Below are 24551 nucleotides of genomic sequence, written 5' to 3' on the forward strand. Positions count from 1 at the left end.
TTCGTGGCAGACTTTTCTGACCTCCACCTTCCAAAAACCAAACAAACAAGCCAAAAATCTTCATGTGGAAACCATGCCCTTTCACATTCAATGCACGAAAAGCAAAGCATGAAAAAAAACCTCTGCTGGAAGTACATCCTTCACCCGCTGACCATGACAGCACTAGTGTGAAAGTGACCTCCTGTGCTGCTGTATTTCCTCCCTTCTGCAGAAATCCATGGAGGCCATTGCGACTCTGGGCACGAGCTGGGGCTCAAGGTAGGATGGCACACTGGGCAGCAAGAGACGGAAGAAGGGGAAGCAGAGGGCAGGAGACTTGTACTGGCCATGAAATTGAACCTCAATGTATTCCAACTTCCAGCATCTCCCTTATTTCACTTTCCACACCTCTTTTTTTTTGCCAAGTTTAATGTGACAACTATACCTGGCTATAATAGCTCATCTCATTGAATAGTTCTTACTTTGTTGGAAAGCAACTTCACAAAACATATTTTTGTCAGCTCTGGTAATCAAGGAAAGATTCAAACCCACTATTTTTCTCCAAATTCTTTCATAATTTGTTCAAGAAAAGGGAATACGGGGTGTCTGGGATGATAGCCATTCTTGCAAGCATGGTTTTGGGGGATTATCTTTGAAAACTTTTCTGCTGCCACGTAATTTACACTGCTACTGCTGGTAATGACTGTAAGAAATATGAGGAGCACTAATGAGTATGGATCAGTGTTCTCCCAGACTGTCAAAAAAAAAAGGAGCACGGGGAGTGATGACCCTGTATGACAGATCAATGAGGCTGCAGATTGGTTCTTGGGCTATCCAGGTTATTTTCCTTAGAAGGCGTCATGCCTCACACATTCTGCTGAAGACTATCCTTATCCATTCAAGTTCATGACAGCTATTCTTAGACATTAGTTCATTTTTTAATACCATCGCCAAGACTGGAACTGTAATTTTTAATGAGAATGAGGAGCCGATGTCTCTTTTATCAGGTTCAGATCTATTTAGCTTAAATTAAAATTCTTTGCTATATTTTTCCTATAGTTATTCAAAGGATTAGTGAGAAAATGTCATTGAACAGCTACTTGTCTCCTCATTAACATTCATGACAAAACCTTCCGGCCGGGGCTGGTTTCGGCTGCTGATGGAGCAATACTTAAAAGAAATTGGCTTGTGTGTGAAACAGCTGCTCAGCAATGTCAGTATGCAAGGGAATTGGTGATAATAAGATGATACTATTACAGCTACACTGGGAGCATAATATATTTTAAGCTGCTTTGAGGTATACAGTGGAGGTCCAAGAACTGGAGCGTGATTACTTGTCTAGTGCTAGGAACAGGAAACAGCTGATTGTTACATATCTGCTTATACAGGTTAGTCCTACACAAAGCCTTGAGGTTAAAGAAAAGTCTGTATCTGCTTGAATTCTTCATTTCCTATGGGTTTCCTGTCTTCTGGAAAAGTTTTTTGTTCCTTTTCCGAGTGTTTGGAAAGGTTTGTGTGTTCCTTTGCTGAAGCTAGGAGCATTGAGCATCTATTGTTTCAAAGGAGCTTTTCTCAGTTCAAGGTTTTATTTACTTTGCAAGATTCTGAGGAGAAGATTCTCTGGATCCTCGTGCACCCATTAGTGAAATTCCAGATACTGATTTTGTTTGATAAGACCATCCAGTATGTCAGTGCAATGACAAATATGCAGATGTGGGCAATACAGTTGCAAACATCTGCACATAAGGCTCAGCCAAGAAACAACAGGCAGCTGGCATTATGTTGTATGCTAATGCATACCTCTTGTCTAGAACATGGAAACCGAATGAAAAATAACATTGTCAGACCTTTGGCTCCCAGAAATCTTTGAACCTTACATACTATGAGGAATAAAACAGGAAAAAAATGAATGTAGAATAGTAAAAGTCCCAACACACTGACAGCCCTTTAGAAATGTGGTGGACAAATGAATAAGAAGTGAAAGGGCTTTAAAATGTAAGAACTGATTGCCAATTAAAAGAAAGGCTTAATTTCTTCTGATCATAGTTAGTTCCAAAAAGCTTCGCAATTTTTAAAGTTCTCTGTTACAAATTTCATATTTAGCTTCTGTTGCTCTTAGTTAATACAGAAATTTAGTTCTTGTAAAGACTTGGAAGTAATGTAATTGAGGTAAAATGAAATATTTTATGACATAGAAATTATGTAAGACCACTGACAGCAGACTGAGGGAGGTGAATCTTCCTCTCAGCTCAGCATGATAAGGCCACACGTGGAGAGACGGGTCCAGGTCTGCACTCCCCAGTACAAGAGAGATATGGACGCACTGGCACAAGCCCAGCAAAGGGCGGTAAGGTGATGACAGGACTGGACCATCTCTCATAGGAGCAGAGAGAACTGGGGCTGCTGACCAGAACACCTCCATCACATCTCAGCCATGCTCTGTGATTCTGCGCAACGTTTGTCTTACCAGAGGGCTAAAGAGACAACATTCAAGTCAAAGCAGATTGAGTTTCCTTTAGATTAGATCATGAATCTGGGACAAAATTCTGAAAAGGAACACAGATCCCAAATTGTCTCTCAAAATGAAAATCAGAACATCATTCCATCTATGCCTAAGCGAGTGGTGATGATAAGTGAATGGTTGGGGAAGAATAAAATAAGAAAGGCAAGGCTTATGAAGGTCAGATCAAAATTCAACAAAGAGTTCATATACTCCTAAAAAGTCTTATGTTGCAAAACTTAGCATTACCCTAAGACATGTCCAGTACAGCAGAAAAAAAAAAATGCAAAGGTCTACAAGATATCCCTTCGATGTCCCTTTCAAGAGTTTTAAAATTATATAAACGTCTGAATGAACAAAGAACTTGGCAGTAACTTTACTTTAAATTAACTCCTTACAGGAGCAAAGCTAATATGTATCTCAACATTCCTTAAATGTTCATATATTCATTTATTGCTTACATACACTGCTTTTGATAAACAGAGGTACTTTACAAAAATCCATAAAATCATCACAGTTGGCTCTATTTGTTCTGTTACTTGTGGTATACTAGCATTAAATGGCAGATTCATGTATCAGATTCCCTTGTGCAATCAAAGTACCAAATTAAAAAACAAAAAAAAAGAGGATAATTCTTGAACAGTTAAAACACCGACCTTATCTAACTATCTTAATATTGCTTCATACTGAAAAACAGCATCCTAGTTTAAATGCAAAAAATTTAGCTGGTTTTGCCCTGAAAGATAGCCTATAATGCTTTCTGATGTCATATTGCGAATTCCCTTTAAAACATCAGCCATAAGACAGAAGAAACCACTCAGTCTTTTATTCCAAGCCTCTGTGGGGCAGGCCAAAAAGAATTCCAGAGTGTAGCATGATACCTTGGAGTTTTGATGGTTTTGATTTTTTAAATTTTTCTGGATCTTAGAAGTAGTTATGTAGTAAATGTAGATTTTAAAGTAGCAGCATATTATCCTTTACCCTTAACACACCAGCTCAAACCCCTGTTACTCATTCCCATATCAATTCCCTAAATTCCATAGCCTGTTTAGTCTCTTTTTCAAGATAGTATAGTAGAAGAACACCCTAATCCTACCAAGCAAGATACAGCTGTAGACCCAACAACCTCCAGGCCTAGAATTCTGGAAGGCCTCCAAGGACATTACGTGCTGTGAGGAAGATGAAGATGAAGAAGAGGGGGTCCCAAAACGCCCCAGACCCAATTTCCAAGAGGCGTGGCGGAGGCAGAACCTGGGTGGTGGCAGGACGGGGATTGGGTGAAAATCATTATAAAAACTGTGAACATCTGTATTTCGGGAGTGCGCACTGGTGGTATTCCAGAAAGCCTGGGGGCTCATTAAAACCTTTGTATCCTTATCTAATCTTCTACCTAATTTGGCTTGGAGTTTTTTTTTCCTCACAGCCATTTAGGCAACAAGCACATACAAGCAATCAGTAAGTTTCAGCTATACCTTACCGTCAGTATTAAGATACAGAATTTCAGTTACTGAAAATGCCATAATGCCCTTAAGTTCATTGCAACAAGGCCTGAAGTTACCAAAGAATTAGTAAGGTGACATATGAGCTCTGTGGCCAATGAACCCAACATTTTGAGTATACTGCATGGCTTACTGAACAACCAGCAATCATCCCAGTTTCCTTCTATTAAAAAAAAGAGCCCTTTACATGACATAGATAGTTTGAAATATCTGTTCTGCTTGCACACTCATCTTGTAAGACTGCACACGACTTTTGGATTTTTTTTTTTTTTTTAGATCTTTTGAAGATAAGTAAAATTTTGGAAATCCACAAAAAAAAGTTAAAAAGAGAAGTCATCATAATGCAGAACAGTGCACAGTCATTCACACCTTCCAAGGACACTCACTAAATTATATTAGCATCTGATCTGCTGCTGTGGACTTTTCTCCAACTCATCCCCATATTTCCATTCCCTTCTTTTTAAATTCATTTTCCCTTCTATGTCATACTGAGAGAATCAATATTAGAAAAAGAAATCTTTAATTGGATATGATACAGAATTACCCTAAGGATTTAGAAACATCTTCACTTTTTTCTGAACGCAACCTTAGAATTCCAAAGTAAGCTCACAGCTTCAGAGATAACCTTCCCACCATTCTCCTACATGTGTGCATATGAACATTACCTGGGGTTAGCAGGCTTTACTCCACCTATTTGCAGGCTTTCCACCTACACAAAGCTCTGCAATCCTCTTTGCAGTGCTGATTTATGCCTCTTAATGCCAGACCCTTTTAAAATTACACATATGCAGAAATGCTTAGGGTGACACTTTTAACACAAATGCAGATTTCATATTTAGATAAAACCATGACTTAAAAATATGGACACAACCAATAAAAACTGCTTAATATTCATTATTAAAGACAAACATTTAGAAAATTGTGACACCATAACCTTGATCTTACAAAGGTCTTATAAAGGCTGACTGCAAGCAAACAAAACCCCCAAACTGTTGTTGTCAGTTCTTTCTAGGTAGAAAAGATGCGTTTGATGCTGCTTAAGTGGTTTGTATGATAATCCCTCTCAAACGCAACTGAGGCCTTTGTGTTTGGAAGCCAGAAGCCCTCTTAGAGACTCTCTACTTCACAAGAAAATCATGCAGGAAAAAAAACACAGCCTTAAGGCTACAAAAAGGCAGACTACACAAATAGTTCTCTGCAACAACAAAAATCATGGGAGATCCACAGTTCATCTTGAACAGTGAACATGATTAGAAACCTAAATTTTGCATTTGAAACTAGGAGACAAAAATTATAAACGTCTCTAAGCGTATCTAATTTCTTTTTTCAACATTAGCCAAGCCTGCAGGCGCATAATAGTCTGATTCTTGATGTCATTGTAATTAAAGGCAGTACTCACAAGACTGATAAGCATACCAGCTGTACATTAACCCTTATCTTAGCCAAACTGACAACTGCAAATGTGATATCTAATGGTAAAGAAAAGAACACTGGAATTTATTATGGACACCTGACTCTTAAATCCCATAAGCATGAAATAAGTAAAATATATCCAGCCTACCGTCAAACTTCTTGTGCCGGGATACAAAAGTGGTGCGTACAAAGTGACTTGTCTCCTCCACTAAGTTTTCAAACTCCAATTTGCTCTGTTGGCTTAACTTGTCCTCCATTTCTGAGGTGCAGCATGTATATTCCTGAGGGCAGATTCTCAAATGTTCCCCTGGAATCACAAGAAAAAAGGAATTGGAAATATTTGAATACAGACAGAAATGTGCCAGAATCAAATACAAATGATGGCTGTCCAGTTTGGTTGGGTTACCCAAATTGCTCTTTAAGGCTTGACTCCTTGACAGAGAACACTTTGAATCTATATCAACAACTTTTCTATAGCTGGGTTTTCCACACATGGGAGGGGAGACACACTTTGCAGAGCTGTTTTGATACTTCAAGAGGTAGAACTATAACTGTCTCAGATCAAAAGTGTTTTCTTATGTTTAAGAAGCCTTCCTCATATACAGATATATACTTAAGATTTGAAAAATAGTTGCTTGTTGTCTGTTTGTATTCAAAGCACATGGAGAAATACCTACTGAGATGACCTGTTACAAATCACTGCAACTGTCAAAACCTGAAAAACAGAAATTAGGCATTTCTGCAGACAGGTCCCGCTTGCCCAAGTGCACCAAAACAATCTGCCCTTCTCACCTTCCTTCCCTTCTGCTTAAGCATATTTTAAAGACTGTTTTTAGATGCCACATGTTTTCTTGGGCAGTATTTCTTGTCAGACTGAGCAAGTGCTCTGCTGAATAGGAGAAAGCAATGAAGAGTTTAATTAATGCTTATGTTATACAGAAATGTAATGTAAAAGGTAATGAAAGCCTCTTATTTAATTCAATAGATTTATCTCTCGAAGCACTGTGCCAGTTCTTCTGACAATATTGCTTTCTTCAGTACAATTTGCAAGTGGAAACCAATTCTTCAGCTCATGAAATTAAAATGGTCTGTTATTACATGAAATGTGAATTTCCAATTGACACTGTACTAAGGGTGTCAGAAACATTTAGCTCAGTTTGTACAAAGGAAGGAAATTCTACCATTCCCTCTTGAGAAATAAAAAGAATGATCTGCCTCTATGATTAAAGTAACTTGTAAGGCAATGAAAACATTTAGCTTTCTGTACACTGAATCCTGATTAAAAATCCCTCTGCAAATCTCTTAAAGGTGCAAATAAAATGATATACAAAGCCCGAGGGTTAAATAAATACTGGGGACCTGATTCTCATTTATATGGAGACTCCTTTCTACCGCTGCTGAGCCATAAAGAAGACTTAAATGCAATTTATACCTACTTTAGGGCTGCTTTTCACCATTCTTATTATGTAGTGAGGAGAATCAGGCTCTAAGTTTAATGCTTCCCAGGGGTATAATACATTTAGCTGCCACATCATTTTGAAGACAGCATCACAAAGAGGTTTGTACATGCTTAGAATAAACATTGTCTTGAGTTTGCCCTCACCTTATTCCAATTTATGTTTCAGCTCTTGAATGAAGAGTTTTAATTTGAAATGTAGTCATTTATCAACCCTGATGCACCCCTATTTTAATTTGTGGGTTTTTTTTCTGCAAGAGTTCACAATATATGAACTATAATGTCATGAGATTTCTTTTAGCAGTCTCAAGATTTTTTAAAAGCTCAGTTACACATCTTCAGAAAGGATCATTAATTATTATCAGTTACTGTTCAGCAACGCTACCTGCAAGTCTCAGTTATGTCCAAAAGTACCATGATAAAAAATGCTTTATAAACCTGGGAAAAAAAGATAGCCCATGACCATCAAAATATTGTAAGGATTGTTTCCCATGTCTACTTCACCTTCCCAACACAATCAAATAACTCTTTTCCATCATCAAAATTATACATCTAAGCAATAAAGAATACATACAGAGACCGGTGAGCCAGCTGCTGTCAAACATAAAAGATAGCGGCAAACTAATGTTTGCCTGACCCTCTACATCTCTGTCACATTAAACTGAAACTATTCAACAGGTAAGAGAGGTACCATAATAAGAAACAATAAAGGTTATTTTAGTAACAGTAATGTTGTGAGGTTTTTATTAGATATCTGAAAGACAAGTAAAGCTGAAATACTGTGTCATTAGAAGAAGTGCAGTGTGCTCGAATAAAAAAAACAAAACCAACACATCCATAGTGTCTGCAACCCCCTTCCTTGATAAATCCAGGGGTTTTTTGTTTATTGTAAACACCTACTATCCCAGTTCCAGCCAGAGTCGTAGTTTATGTTTTCATTATGCTAATTATGATTACGTCCTCTAGTGCCATTGCAACCAAGAATTTTTATAAAATTCAGTTTTCTTTCCTCTGCTCATCTCTGTTTGTTTTTCATGACTGCCAGACTATAAACGGAACTAACGGTAATCATCAAGGCAGTGTGCTTAGTAAGTAAGTCTTGAGTCTTAATTTTTTAAGACACTATCTTGTGCTGAATACTATGACAAATTACAGCCTATTGAACAGTTATTTTTGCTGCAATATTAATTTTTCTTTCACTTACTTATTTACAGTCTTACTTTTGCTTTGCTACAAAAATTACTTCCCACTTTGGCTGCTACAAACTCATTCAGATTCCTTCTGCACTTCTTTCTTATATGTGTATTTTCATTAAGTTTCTTCTTTTTAATGTACTGGTTATTCATTCACTCATGAAGTTCGTGAATGCATAACTCTGAAACTCACATTTATTAGAAATGCTCACAACTTCTACATTACCTCATTGCCTTTTTCTCCCAACAAGGTGTCTTCCTAAATCGTCTAAACTAGGCACCCACCATCATCACAAAAACTTTGCTGAACTTAAATGAACGTTTTTTAAACCACATTTCTAGTTTTTCTCTCCTCCCCAACCATATACTCACTCCTAGCATTTCTGTAGAATAAAATAATAAAGGAAATATTGTGCTAATCTTCACATTCTGCTTCAAGATTTTTGCCGCCTTCTCTTTCTTGAACTAGAAGTTCTGATCAGATTACAGATAAAGCAAAAAAAAAAAAAAGGAAAATTATCTTCCACTGCTTCATGCCAATGGAGTCTTTGTAGGCCTAAGAAGTTCAATATACTAAGCAAAAATGAAGATTTTAGAAATTTTGGCTCGATTTTGCCATGTTTATACCAAGCAAGACTGGCTGTAGTCTCCATAGGCTCACAACTTAGACAAAAGCTCATGGGGGGTTTTTGTTGGATTCTTTGTTAGTTTGTTTTTTTTTTTTTTTAATTAATGAGTGAATGCTTTATTTTGGATTTTTTTTCTTCTTTTATGCAAATCTGTGTCCTAACAGACTGTTTGGATTGGAAATAGCTCTGCAGGCTATATTTGATTGTGCTTCCTCTGATTTCTTGAACTGGATCATTTACCGTTTGCATTTTATAATACTTTGTTCTATTACCATAGAAGGAGTTTAATCACTAATTTGTGTATTTACACACCTCAAGTATTTTGCAGGCTGAAAATGTGCTCATAACTAATGTACCAATTCTTGCCCTGGGAAACTCCATATGGTCTAGGTTCTTACGCTAATTTTAGCAACAGTTTTAATGGGACAAGTGGCATTGGATATAACTGACTAGTTTTTCCTTGTTGCAAATGATGTGTCCCCAAAGACTTTTGATGTTTGTGGTTACACTGTACCATCATTTTGCCAGACTGAACAAGTATTAACCCAATATTCCTAGCGACCTACCACAACCTTTCCAACCATTGTTCCCAGCTGAAGATGTTGACCTACATATATCTCCTCATGTGGCTTATGTTATATAAATCAAATGAATTGTCTACTACAAATTCAGCTACAAGTATTCAATTTCAGTTTTATTACAGCTGTAATCTCACACCTGCCTTCACATGATCCAAACTGGCAAGTTTTGCAGTTGAATTTGGCAATCCTGCTAGCATGCAGCTTTGAAGAGTGATAAAGCAATTTATAAAGCACTTGTTTTATATTCAGATGTATTGCAGTTTGGTGTCCTTAAAACATGCTACAAACCTCAAAAGCGTTTAAAAAATTGCAACTTACAGCTATCAAGCTGAATAAATGCTTTTGCTGTGCATCAAAATGCTGAAACTGATTTTAGCATTGTATCTACTTGCAGAGGAAACAATCTGAAGGATCAGTAAAGCCTAAGGAATATAACATTACCCTTAACAATGTCACCAACAGATTTCCTAAACACCTGATGCAAGCATTTTTTACACTATTAGAACTGGAAATATTATCCATAAAACATTTAACATCAGGCAGAGTTTTTTATGGGTCATGTTGCAAGTTTAACAATGTCGGAAACAATTCTTTCTCAGGCAGTCAAAATTTTATAGTTTCTATCCTAATCGTAAATTTAAAAACTTGATATTAGTCTCTTCACAGAATGGTAGGACTAACTGTATGACTGGGAAGAAGAGAAACATACAGTCAACCACACTGCTTCATAAATACAGAAATGAATAAATGTTAATAAAATGGGTAAAATCAAGGTGTGTTTTCAAAATTCATCACCTTGTATTCATCAGCAGACTCTAAAGGGAGAGATCTTTGCATTCTTCATCATGCAGAGTAGATGAATGTGATTTGGCTTTGTCATTAGCTGTCTTCTTTGAAATTAGCAATACCTGCTTCAGACCTGCTTATGCTCAGCCAGTTGTGGAGAAAGCAGTGTAATTTACTGACAGAAATTTAACAGACAAGTTCCAAGTCTTGCACCTGGAATGGAGTAGCCAAAGAGCCAGTACAGGCTACAATCTGTGTGGCTAGGGAGACGCCTTGATGAAAAGAATGTGGGCTCCTGGTGGACAACAAGCCAACATGAGTCAGCAGTGTACTGCAGCAGCATCAAAGGCAAATCCCATACTGGGTTGCGTCCCCAGCAGCATTACTGGCAGAAACAGAGACATGATCATCCCACCATACTCAGTGCTTGTCAGGCTGCACCTGAAGCACTGTGTCCCATCCTGATCCCCACATTTCAAGGAAGACACAGACAGACCGGAAAGGGCCCAAAGGAGGGTCATGAAGATGGTCAAAGAACTGGAAAACCTGCTGTCTGAGGAAGGACAGAAAGAGTTAGGTCTTTCTCCCTGGAGAAAGAGAAGGCTCAGGAGGTACCTAATCACAGTATTCCAGTACTTAAAGGGCAAGTACAAAGAGGATAGAGGCTCTCTCTTCAAAAGGAGCCACATGAAGAGGATAAGGGGCAAAAAGTACAAGTTGCACCAAGAGAAGTTTCATCTTGGCAAAAGAAAGAAATTTTTTAAACTGAGAACAATCAGCCACTGGAACAACCTCCCCAAGGGCATGGTGAAGGCCCCACTGCTGGAGGTTTTCAAGATGCAACTGGACACTGACAGTTAATCCCATTTAGGCTCCCTATCCACAGGGGCTGAGACCAGACAATCTGTCAGGATTCCTTTCAACATGGGCTATTCTATGGCTCTTAAGAGTACTTAAGAGCTTCCTACCTTTAAATTATAAAGGACTGGAACTGCTGGAGTTCTGTTTCTGAATTAACATTTTCCACATAATTTTCTGTATTTTTTTAAAGTATTAACTTAAATTACTTTAAAACCATGATGAATAGAGTTAAAAGAAAAACATCACTCAGCTTTAACCCTTGCCCATAGTTTTGGGATTTGGATCTTTTCCAGTATTGGTGATAAATACCTGCTTTTTCAAGTTTTCAATTTTTCTCTACTGGTGAAATCAAGAACATTGGAGAACTCTTAATCATTACACTGTTAATTTTCTATTATAAAAAGATATTCTTCTCCAATACACTTACACCTTTCTGTCCTGTCATTCATGTGCAAAGAGAAAACAGTGCTGAAGAAGAATCTGACTAACAATCATCTTTAACTTGAAAGAAAACCAAACACAAGAAGCACTATCATGTTGTCTGCATTAGCTTATTTAGCAGTTTAATATAAACTAGACGCATGAGTTTTAGCATTTCAGCCAACACTCAAATAGTGAAAATTAAAATATCATTTTGTTGGACAAAAACCTGTTTCCTAATCAAAAAGTCCTAAGGCTCCTTCTGACTTTGTAATTATCTTCTCTGTGGGGTACAACAGCCGTGCAAGCAGCATCTGTAAAACTGCACCTGATATTCAAGTCACAGATTGAACTTTCCCACTCAAACTAAAGGGAAACAGATTACATTTTAAATTAATTCCATTGTAATATTGGCCTGACAAGTGATGACAGGAGCAATATTTGCACAGAAAATGACAGCTGAAGGAAGGGAGGGAAAGCTGTCTGTAACATACAGATCGTGCCATTGGACACAACTCTGCTAATTTTAATCAAAAGAGATGATTTTTGAGTGGTCTTGGAATCCAGAGAGGTCCCAGCTGACTGGAAGCTGGTGAACATTGTCCCGATTTTGAAGAAGGGCAAGAAAGAGGACCCTAGAAACTACAGCCTGTCAGTCTCACTTCAGTGCCTGGTGAAATTATAGAGAAGACTATCATGGAAAGTATTGAAACACACCTGCAAGACAGCACAGTCATCGGTCACAGCCTGCACAGCTTCATGAGAGGAAAGTCCTGCTTAACCAACATGATTTCCTTTTATGACAAGGTAACCTACCTAGTTGATCAAGGGAAGCCACTTGAGGTAATCTTTCTGGATTTCAGTAAAGCTTTTGACACTGTCTCTAACAGGATCATTCTAGACAAAATGTCCAGCACACAGCTCAATAAACACATCATGTGGTAGGTGAACAAGTGGCTCATGGGTCAAGCACAGAGGGTAATAGTGAATGGAGTAACATCAGACTGGTGACCTGTCACTAGTGGGGTTCCACAGGGCTCCATCTAGGGCCCTGTGCTCTTCAAAAACTTCAAAAATGACTTGGAAGCAGGACTGGAAGGGACACTAAGCAAGTTTGCAAATGACACAAAACTGGGAGGAGCTGTTAACTCCCTTGATGGCAGGGAGGCCCTGCAGAGAGATCTCGACAAATGAGAGGACTGGGAAATCACCAACCTTATGAAGTTCAAAAAGGGAAAGTGCCAGATTCTGCACCTGGGATGGGGCAACCCTGGATGTACATACAAACTGGGGAATGAGATGTTGGAAAGCAATGCCTCAGAAAGGGAGCTGGGGGTCGTGGTCAGTGGCAAGTTGAATAAGAGTCAGCAGTGCCCTGGCAGCCAGGAGGGCAAACTGTGTCCTGGGAGACACCAGACAAAGCATCACCAGCATTGCCAGGGAAGGGATTGTCTTGCTCTGCCCTGCACTGATACAGCCTCACCTTGAATATTGTGTTCAGTTTTGGACCATGCAACATAAGAAAGACATTAAGACAATGTCCAAAGAAGGGCAACGAAGATGGTGAAGGACATTGAGAAGAAGCCATATAAGGAGGAGGTGAGGATACTTGGTCTGTTCATCCTGGAGAAGAGGAAATAGAGGGGAGACCTCATTGCAGTCATTGTGGTGACAAGTTCTTGTGAGGGAAGGAGGAGGGGCAGACACTGATCTCTTCTCTGGGGTGCCCAGTGACAGAACCAGAGGGAATGACCTGAAGTTGCAGCAGGGGAGGTTTAGGTTGGATATTAGAAAAAGGTTCTTCACATAGAGGATGGTTGGGCACTGGAACAGGCTCCCCAGGGACGTGGTCACAGCACCAAGCCCGACAGAGTTCAAGAAGTTTTTGAAAGATGCTTTCAGGCACATTGTGTGACTCTTAGGAGTAGTCCTGTGCACGGCTAAGAGTTGGACTCGATGATCCTTGTGGATCTCTTCCAACTCAGCATATTCTGTGATTCTGTGTATAATAAACTTGAAAAACTTTTATGTCCAGTGTATTTCAATAAACCTGTGTAACTACCCCATGAGGTTGACTCACTTATTTGCCTCAGACCCATATCACCTTTGCCCAGATTCCTAGTGTTGCTTGAATTCTTTGAGGTCAATTAAAAAATTAATGCCTTCCAAATGGACTGATAATTAGTTAACAGTCTCTTCATTACAGGTCCCACAGGGAACATTCATTTGCAAGAAGCCCTGACCCTGTTGTCCTTGGGAAAATCTCAGCAATAAGTTACCAAAGCTGAAGCTAAGGCAAACCTGTTCAGACTAAGACTATATAGATGCTAAAGAAAGAACTGAAGTCCCTAGAGTATTCCTAACTAAACTACTAGAAGCACTACCACTACTTGAACACTCAGGATCATTTTATTTTCCAAGCATACACAGTCAGACAAATTGTTTTTTTGATAGCACAGTTTGTGAAGAGAATCTTTAGTTACCTCTTGGGGAGTGTATTACTGGCTTTGTGTTCAGTGCCTTGTGGAAAGCAAATGGTAAGGCTATGATTCAGCACTGTACAGTTTCATCATCTCACCGACTACACGGCTGCAATTTTCTGATTTCAAGGCATGTTCACACCTGGGAATGGCAGCCAACTTCCCCTCCCCCTCAACTGATTTTTGCTCTTTATTATGTCCACTACTGTAATAGCAGAAAAATCTTACATAGCATTATAGTGAGAAGTAGAATACAAACAGCACATCACTTTACCACGACTGTAAAACAAAATGCAAGGCAGGTTTTATATATCAACCACTCTCAGAAAAATTTTATGTTTGTGATAACAAGATGAGATTGTTGCATTTATAGAGATTTTAATCAACATTCCTCACATGAAACGGAAATCCAAATGTGATTGTAGTACGTGACACAGAGACAGATTTACACCACTTAGTTCAGACACCCACAAAAATACTGCTGCAGTAAGAAAGAGTACTGGACTTAGTTGCCCTGGATTCTGCCAGAACAAGTCCTTAAAACAGTTACACCATTACTAATTTGCATACAGCAAAAGTTAAAGCAGCATGAGCTACAGTCGTGCCATCTGATTGCACTTTCAAGTGTATTTTAAAGCTGTGCAGATCCCTTGCTAATCACTGTATTATCATGCATAAAAGCCATGTTTCTAACAACTGTTTGAGTCATTAATCGCAATGCTCTTCTCTTATTCATACAGCTTCACTTAGCCTAAAGAGACCTTTTCATGCTACCAGATTAATCTACATTCCTGTCTTCTGATTGATAACGAAATGGTTTCCTACAATGCCAGTCATAGAAACAGTTCACAAAGATAAATGAAAAAGCTCAAGTTGATCCTAAGTCATAGGCTGAAAAAGTATGCTAGTGGTAAGATTTTGGTGCTTCTGCCATAAGGTCTCTATTGAGATACTTTTCAGCCTAATCTCTTTTTTAGTTGCTTAAGTAAAAAAACAGTATAAAAACACAGGCTACGATTTATAAAGATCTGAGAGTCCTATCACTGTACTGAGTCAAGGTCTATCCATGAAATTTCAGGGCCAGAAATACTGGCATTTGTCCTTTCATTTCTATTTGGAACCAACTACTGTGAAAAACAAAATGCCTCTACCAGCTCCTAAGTATTAACCTTCCTGCAACTCAAGTCACAAGCACTTTCTCCAAGTTTATATATCTTTGACTTTATAAGAGGGGTAAAAGCTTTTTTTGTTTTGGTTTGGTTTTTTCTCCACAGAAGCATACTAAAAATATGTCAGCAAGTGTAATGTACAGAGAAGTCACTTAATATAAGAGAGGCCAAAAATATGCAGGAAAAAAAAATCCTCTTACCACTATGTAGGAGTTCCAGGGTCTGTGAGCCAAATTTGGTGCAAGTTTATGTGTCCTTGGCTTGGTTCTATAGATCTAATCACTGTTACAGTGTGAGAAAATCCATGCTAAAGCCAAATAAAGTACTGGAACCGAAGCACAGATAGAATTGTGGGAGTTAAAGGATTCAAGAAGAAAATTACTGACATTGGGAAGGTGTGAAACCCCACAGGAAAAAAAGTGTCAAACTGGAGAGTGGCACTGAAGCAACAAGGACGATTAGCTCATTCCCATCCTAAATGATGATTGCACCTGAGGATTATAGGGTGTCTTATCACTGATGGTAGTCGATCTATTGCTTAGCCTCATAGCTCATTAGTCCTGATTATCTACCATGTGTAGCATGCAAAAAAAATCACTTTGTACTCTTGTGAATGTTCTGGGTTTGGGCATGCCCTATGTGACTCAGGGAGAACTGATTCCCAGTGGTTAGGGAAAAACTTCCCCAGCTGCCCCTCCTGATTGGCCAAGTGGAAGAAGATACCACAGTAGGTGGGTGCTTTTTTCTGCAAGTGGCATCTCCTTAAGACGACAAGGTCTCAGAACTACAGAAGTAAGTATTTAGGTCTTTCCTAAAGGTGCACAGGAGACTGTTCTATGAATTCCCACAGGAAATCTTATGTAATTAAGGAACTCAGATCTTTTTCTGCCCACTCTCATCAAAATTAACACTGCTGAAATGCCTCTTCTTCAGTGACAGGGGATATCAGCTGACATAGGAGGAAGAAGTACAGGTACAGATATCTACTAAAAATGTACCATTGGAAAGGTCTCTCATGTAAGATTTTTTTCCTATAGACTGTTTTGATTCACTTATGTGACAAATATAACTTCATGGAACTGAAAATACCCATGCTTTAAAGTATGAATAAAAACATTCTGAATTAAGAGTCTTCTAATTATCAATATGAAACTAAAGTTTCTCTGTGGACATTGTCAACTATATCATGAGAATAGATATTTTATATTATTAAAACCATGGATGAGCCAACTTTTGATGGATATGCAGAAAATTCTGAAACATTTTCAATAACTTATATTTCCTTAGGAGTCTCAGAGTTCAGCAATGAGGACTGACATTCTTGAAATCCTTTGTTCATTGCTGCTTTCAATAACCAGCTGTCAGATCTCCTAGTGCCTGGGCTGAGGAGGTGCCTGATCTTTCAGGCAAGCTGGACACAAGAGTATCCTCTGAGGAGGAAGGCAGCTGGTGTGAGTGCCTAAAGTTTGGACTGAAGGTGGTTTAGACAACAGTGCTATCACTCTTCACCAGAAGCTGGAAAGTTCTGAAGGGTTCCTGAGCATGGACTACATGGTTTCCTTTCTGTTACAGACCCAGTGCTTTCCCAGAGCTTGCCAGCTTTGAAAATCTCTGAGGTTTCCACATTTTCTATCACAGGATGCAGAAATCCTCCTAGCTTCTAGTTCAGGTTAAGTTCTCAGGTTTCTAGACCCTTCCATGTGCATCGAAAGGCTACAGCTATATCCCCAGACGAAAAGGAACCAGCAACTGACACATGTGGTCAGAGGAGCTTGCACCTATGTTTCACAGGGAGAATCCCCTTTTATGCAATAAATCTGTGAGCAAAGCAGTTGAATGGGTCAAAAAGAGATGGGGTGGGACCTACCAATATTGTGTCATGGCTTGAGGTCATTTCCTATCCCCTTTTCAAAAAAGATTCTGACAGGAAGGTTTGTTGCTTTGCTTGACTGTATGATCCCTCTGCTCTAGAGTGGGATCTGGACAGAACAGATTGATGGGCCAAGGCCAGTGGTATGAGGTTCAACAAGGCAAAGTGTTGGGTCCTGCACTTGGGTCACAACAACCCCACTCAGTGACATAGGTATGTGGAAGAGTGGCTGGAAAGATGCCCAGTGGAAAAGGACCTGGGGGTGCTGGTCAACAGTCACTAAACATGAGCCAGCAATGTGTCCAGGTGGCCAATGGCATCCTGGCTTGTATTAAAAACAGTGTGGCCAGTAGGACCAGGGCAGTGACAGTCCCCCTGTTCTTGGCCCTGGTGAGGCCACACCTTGAATCCTGTGTCCAGTTCTGGGTCCCTCACTCCAAGAAAGACATGGAAGTGCTGGATCATGTCCAGAGAAGGACAATGAAGCCAGTGAAGGGACTGGAGAGTCCTACGAGGAATGGCTGAGGGAGCTGGGGTGGTCCAGGATGGAGGAGGGAAGATTTTATTACTCTTCACAACTACGTGAAAGGAGATTCTAATGAGGTGGGGGTCAGCGTCTTCTCTCAGGTAACACGTGATAGGACAAGAGGAAATGGCCTTAAGTTGTGCCATGGTAGGTTTCCATTGGAAAAATTTATTTACAGAAAGCATTGTCAACTCCTGGAACAGGCTGCCCAGGGAAATGCTGGAGTTGCCATCCCTGGGGATATTTAAAAGATGTGCAGATGTGGCACTTAGGGACATGGTTTATTGGTGGACTTGGCAGTGTTTGGTTAACAGTTGGTCTCTGTTATGAGTCTTGTCCAACCTAAATGATTCTATGATTCTCACAATAAATTAGAGAAGGGTACTTCAGAGATCCTGGCAGAGCAGGTATGACATTTTCCTCAACTTTAAGTGGTCTCCTGGCTTGAAGGAGGATACAGGGCAGGCGTGTCCTCCACTGCTGATGCCACAAGCTCAGGAACATAGGCAGTCCTGCAGTGTAACAGAATAACCCGCTTACAATATAATGATGGTTTTTTGATCAATACTTTCCAACAGAACACTGTTTGCTCTGAAAAAACTTGTAGCTCACTCCAGTGAACAGAGACTATTTCCATAATATCATCCAACCACAGTAATCACCGCCAAAATATAAAAAGAAAAGCTTTTTAGAGGATAGTAGCTTAGCCACTATTCCAAATAGAGTTTGAGATCTAATCTATTGTTAGCCCTACAGAATGGTCTTTTTTTGTTGTTGTTCACGTGGGTTTTTTGTTTTTGTTTTTGTTTTTTTAACTGCATTTAGACACAAAACAACACTGAACATTTTTATTTTTTTTTTTTTAGCTCTTTTTATTATTGTACTTTTGTCAATGGCCTTTATGGGTTGTGATACTTGGCAAGGGTCAGGGTCTCAAAATTCAATAATGGAATGTTTCTTACCCTTTAAATATTTTAATGTCAAAGGTTTGACCTTTATGATTAAAGATTAGCTTGAAAGGAAATCCCTATCTATGTCTGAAGTCTTCTCTTATGTAACCATATTTTTGAAAGTGCATTTTTGACTGCATAAATTAAAAGGCTCCTGTGCACTTTTATAGACTTAATCGAAGCATTTAAATATAGAAAAATACAGTAATAAGCTAACTGGTTCTATCATTCCTTTACAGAATTACTGTAAATCATAGCTTTTGACTGGTAGCTTACAGCAGTGGCCTCTGGTTATCTTACCAGACAGATTTTTAAAAAAAACCCAAACAACCTGAAACAACAACCAAGGGGTTTTTTTATTTATTTACTGAAAGAACATCATGTAGTGGGTCTGATAGGTATTATATTTTCCTTGAGGAAGCTTGATAATTCTTCTTCATTATGACTGAACGTGCTTTTTCCTTTAAAGAATACAAGGCACTCTTTAGTATTATTTACTCTGTGCACTTTGGCTCACATAACATGGACAGATACTACCCAAAGAGAATACTTGTCTCATGGAGAAAACTCTTTGCAGAACTACAGCAGATGGAGCTAGGAAGAAAGTTGGCAAAGGTTATTTCAAAGATGTTTGTGCTTATTGCCTTTAGTATAAGGAAAACTAACACATCTGTCTAAATTCAGATCACCTTCCACACATTTCTGTCTTGGTTTTCTCTCAGAACCTACTCAGAATAAGGTATTTTCTGGCCTTTGCTACATGGATGGAGCCACAGTAAGGTATCACAGTAGTGACAGGTGAAAACATTAAGAAATCTCTGGGCATGTCTGTACAAACTTCAAAGGGCTTTGCCCACCTTATCCCAAAAACTGCAAAAAACAACTGTAAAATTCATAGCAATGTGCATGCTGGCATTGCAAATGTAGCTAAAATGCTTCCAGGTCTTATTATTATCTCCAAAGTACTAAATCTAAGGATTTCTCATTCTCTGTGGAAGTGCCTATTGCCTTCCCTGCATGCCTTGGGTTAAAAAGGTGGAAGTTTCCTTGTTTACTGCTCTTCCTCCCTTCTCCCCCTGCAAGACTGCTCTTGAAGAAAGCCCCGTGGCCCTCACTGCCAAGGGAATCTGTGTAATGTGCTGCTCGCACTGTCCCAAAGTAGAAGTGCTGAGCAGAAGTGATAATCATTTACAGAATCACAGGATACACTAAGTTGGAAGGGACCCACAAGGATCATCAAGTCCAACTCCTGGTCCTGCACAGGACCACCCCCAAGAGTCACACCACGTGCCTGAGAGTATCACCCATAATAAGGAATGACTGTGATTATCTATAGAAACCTCTGCAAACAGCAAGAATGAATCTGTAAAATAAGAGCTAGATCGCCATACACATAATTCCAATATGAATCATGCATATTTAGTAGAGAGTAATATTTTGGGATTTTTTTTATTTCTATAAACTATGAACTATATAGTTCAACACTGGGCTAAACACCAGTAAATATACTACAGCACTTTTTGGTGCTCTGTTGGACTAATGTATGCCTAAAATCTTGTGCCTGGAATATTTTGCTTTTTTTCACCTTGGTAAAAAATACTGGAAAGAAGAAAAAAATTTCTAGACAATATCCATGAAGTTTTTCTTTAAAAATTAGTTACTAATAATTTCTAAATTCTAGTAATGTTGACATTTTCAGTAACAGTAATGACTGTTACTGTCATTAAAATATTATAAATAGAAAATGTCCTAATAAAACTCATATCCTTTTCCTTACACCTGTCTCTAGTGATTATCAAAAGGAAGTAGTATATACTTCATTTTCCTTGTATATCACAAATACAGTTATAAAAGGGGACTGACAAGTTTCAGTTAAGGAATACATCTAGTAAACTGTATGTGGAATAACATTAAATTGTCTTTTCCTGTCTTCCCAGACTAATTGCAAGTGAAGGTAATGTCAGTAGTTACAAAGGAGAAAAATAAAGCGAGCTGGTGAAGTGTTCAAAGCATCTAAAAGAAGATCTACACTCAGTGTAATTTCTACATATCTTTTAAGTTACTGCACAACTGTGTCACATTTCTTGAATGCCAACCTGTGAAGTCTCTCTTTCCTTGTTTGATTTATGGGTAATAAGGAGATACCTGGAGATGGAGCTTTGCTCTGAGGTAGTGATTTAAACAATCACACTGGAAAGACTATGTACAAATGATGAACATTTGCACAAAACTACATACGAAATTAAAAGTGCGGCATGAAAATAAAGTCATTTTCTTCTTGTGAAATTGCTGACAGTCCAGAAAAAACTGGAGTGGTTTGGCTGCTTTTGTGACAAAAAGGATCAAGACTGGTCTGCTTATGGTAGGTTTATGAGATAAAGCACCAAATCATGTTCTGCAAAAGCTAAGACAGTCATCAGCAAGTAAGTCAGGATGGTTTATGAAAAACATGTATACAAAATATACACACCTTCCAGTAAATAACCTCTTCACTGAGTTGACATGTTTCTAAATTACAAGTTAGGGATTCATGATCCTAATAAATACAATATACTACTGGTTAACAGCTCTGATGGCATTTTATGTTCCTGAAAGACATTTATATGTTTATAATGAGGAACAATATAATGCAGGTGCTATTAACTTCACTAAAAGCTATGTGTAAAAAATGAAAAGTGAATCCTGTACATCTTGATTAAACAGAAAATACCAAAGCATTTTGTTAAAGTTTTTTCTGACGTGCTGTTTTCTAAAAAAAGTCCCTATTTCAAGGCGACTTCTAAGTAGAGTAATTAATGTGGTAAAGTTACAAATTGCCTAATGAGTAGTGTGTTAAATGAATATTCTTCAAAACTTTATGGCTATTTTCTACATCAATTCAGCAATAGCAGTTGCTCAACTGCAACAACAGTTCAAAGCACTTGTTGCAGATATTTCCAACCATTTTCTGCCAAATGCAAATTCACTTCCTGAGTGATTGAATTATCAATGCCAATTTTAGCTGATACTACTGTTAAAAGATTAATGTCCTAAAGGGAGAATCAGATTACTACTTGTGTTCTTTTAACATCACTTTAGGAACACCCTGAATCCCCTTCCACTGGAACAGCATGCTTTTTAAAAGCAATATAGCACGGCTAAATAGGTTTAACCTTCTGACAATCGTTACAAACAAAGTACCTAAAGCTCTGGTGGGTTGACCCTGGCTGGATGCCCACCAAAGCCGCTCTATCACTCCCCTCTCCAACGGAGCAGTGGAGAGAAAATATAACAAAGGGTTTGCGGGTGTCCTTACATAAGGACAGGAAGATGTCACCCACTGATTACGATCATGGGTAAGACTCAGCTTGGGGAAGATAACTGACAGAGATTACTAACAGAGCAGGATAATGATTAGTAAAATAAATCTTAAAAACACCTTTCCCCTTCCTTCCCAGCTCTACCTCCTCCTTCCCCAGCAGCTCAGTGAGATGGGGAATGGGGTTTACAGTCAGTTCATCACAGGTTGTTCCCATCACTGCTCAGAGAGAGGAATTCTTCCCCTGCTTCAGCATGGGCTGCCTCCCACAGAAGACAGTCCTCCATGATTGGCAACAGTTCTCCATGAACTATTCCAACATCAGTCACTCTTTCATGGGGTGCAGTCCTTCAGGCACAGGCTGCTCCAGAGTAAGTCCCCCACAAGGTCACAAGTCCTACCAGGAAACCTTCTCCAGTGTGAGCTCCTCTTTCCACAGCCTCCTCCAGCGTGGGCCTCCCATGGTGTTACAGCCCTCTTCTGAGCATCCATCTGCTCTGGCATGGATCTCCTCCATGGGCTGCAGGTGGGTCTCTGCACCCCCATTTTCCTTCATGGGCTGCAGGGGCACAGCTGCCTCACCATGGTCTGCACCACAGGCTGCAGAGGAACCTCAGCTCCAGTGCCTGGAGCCCCTCTTCCCCCTCCTTCTGCATTGACCCTGGTGTCTGCATAATTGTTACTCTTAGATATTCTCACACCGCTCTTCTCTGGCCACAATTAAATCTGCCCAATAACTTTTTTTTTTTTCCTTCTTAATTATGTTATCACAGAGGCATAAGTATCATTCCTGATTGGATTGGCCTTGGCCAGCAGTGGGTCCACTCTGGACCTGGCAGGCATTGGCTCTACTAGACATGTGGGAAGCTTCTGGCAGCTTCTCACAAAAGCCCCCCGCCAGCTACCAAAACCTGGCCACACAACCCAACACAAAAGATACAATTCTATCTTAAGGAATTATCTTCCAAAATAATACTGCATGCTCTCATAACAAAGTTCTAAATCTTTTTTTACACAAAACCCATTAAAAACATGACACAAAATAGCCACCTAGGCTACTCCTTGTTGTTATTTAATAATTCACTATTATTTGAAAACTTGTAAAGTAACTACCTCAGGATAACCTAACTTCCTAAAACATGAAAAGCTACCCACAATGTTCAAAATAAACTCTGAAATTATAATGATGATGACAATGATAAATTCTGCAGTAATTTCTGCACCTAAAATTTCCCATAAGCTCTATGGGGTGACTTGCACACCTGAAGTTCCTCATTTATAAATACTGCCAGAAATAAAATTCAGCAGGACAAGCTGATGGTGTGCGTAACTTTTGTTGATGTGTGGGATTTAAGTTTATAATTGAATTGTTACTGATCATGTACTGGTTATTGAATTTTTTATTTTTCTTTCTCATAGCTCCTAAAATATAGCAAGATTTGGGGATGATCATGAGCGGTTGGTTTGGATAAACAGGATCTAAAATGAATCAAACTTACTGGTTTATAGTTGAAGTCTTATCTGAGATACAATGAAGCAGCATGACTCATGTATCACATTACGATAGTCCTTGCTTCAACATTTCCTTGTTACAACCTGTGTGTGACTACTTGCACACAATCTGGTGATAAACTCAGCCAAGACAACCTTAATGTATCAATATGTAAGATATGTAAGAAAACAGCAAACTGAGCACCTTCACTATCCTCTTGATACAAGTGATACTTGAAATAAGCTACTGGAGCAAGAAACTGGAGGCCTTGTGAAACAGAGTTGAAGTTCCCATGATAATCTGAAACTATTATTATTAATACTATCACTACTGACATAAAATCCTGTTAAAATATTAAAACATGGGTAATCATAGAATAATAAAGACTTAGACATCTGTGCTAGTGACAAAATCTTGTAAGGTCCCACAATAATAATTCTAAGTTGATTTTCAGTGTACTAGAGCTATGAAGATTAAATAAGTAATACAAAAAGAGGTTCAAAGCTTTAACCAACCTGTCTCCCTCACGAACAAATTCTAGAGTGAAGATATGAACTTAGCTCCCTGCATTTTTAAAGGCAGATGCTGCATAATCCATGTCAAGCTGCAGATCTGTGAGTACAGACTTTGAAAAGAGAAGCTGCAAGCAGTGATTTAATGCTAATTTGATGCATCATTCAGAGTTGAGAGAGCATCTAAGACTTGTTTGACAAGATACATTCCAAATACAAAATGATCAAACCGAAATTGTATCAGCTATTTTACAAGCAAATCAGGTCTCTGAACGTTGCAAAATTTCTTTTACAAGGGGCTGTATCATCAGAACAGATTCATTAGATGAAAACTGGAAGTACTACAGTGAGTGACGTCCACATTGGTGAAAGTGTGATTGATCAAAGAAATACAATGGAATCACATTGTCCTTGAGTGACTACATCTTACTTTATTAAATGTTTCCATAGCATGGCATGATCATTTTTGCACTTTACTTCTGCTGCTCAGAACAGAACAAAGTTCACCTATTTAATTTTTTAGAGTCAAGTTAACATAATCTTCAGTTCTGATCTGCCTAAATTGCCCTTTTCCAAGTATGAATGATCCCACAATCCTCAAAAAGCAAATCTAGTCAAATTTGTCATAATTTCGTTACTTACCCACATACTCAATGCATAAGTTTGCATAACTATGAGGCTCAACTGCGACCCAGGATTGGAACGCAACCCTTAGATAGTCTCAGTTTGATTTTAGACAATGTAATTAAATTGTCAAACAAAGGTCTAGTGCTTTTGAAATATGATAAAGAAAGGGGAACTGAAAGAAAGGGAAATGAAAAGAGAGAGACAGTCAAAGTGTATTAATAATGAGGGTATAAATAATGTAACATTTGTCCAGAAAGAACCATGTCATTGCTATTTTAATTTTCATAAGCTCTCAACTAAAATAGAATAT

General features: G+C 38.8%; 1 protein-coding gene across 1 annotated transcript in view; it reads right to left on the reverse strand.

Annotated features, from left to right (window-relative positions):
• Nucleotides 1–24551, reverse strand: part of LOC114058632 (glypican-6-like) — a gene marked incomplete at its 3' end in the record, with an annotated part of 407576 nt that overhangs the window by 176136 nt on the left and 206889 nt on the right. The window contains exon 2 of the mRNA XM_027886156.1: nucleotides 5540–5698. Within this exon, the coding sequence (XP_027741957.1) occupies nucleotides 5540–5698 (159 nt within the window). The remainder of the gene's footprint in view (nucleotides 1–5539; nucleotides 5699–24551) is intronic.

The sequence above is a fragment of the Empidonax traillii genome, unplaced genomic scaffold, assembly GCF_003031625.1.
Source record: "Empidonax traillii isolate 1590-97213 ecotype Southwest subspecies unplaced genomic scaffold, ASM303162v1 scaffold179:size829206, whole genome shotgun sequence".
In the NCBI taxonomy this organism is placed as follows: Eukaryota; Metazoa; Chordata; class Aves; order Passeriformes; family Tyrannidae; genus Empidonax; species Empidonax traillii.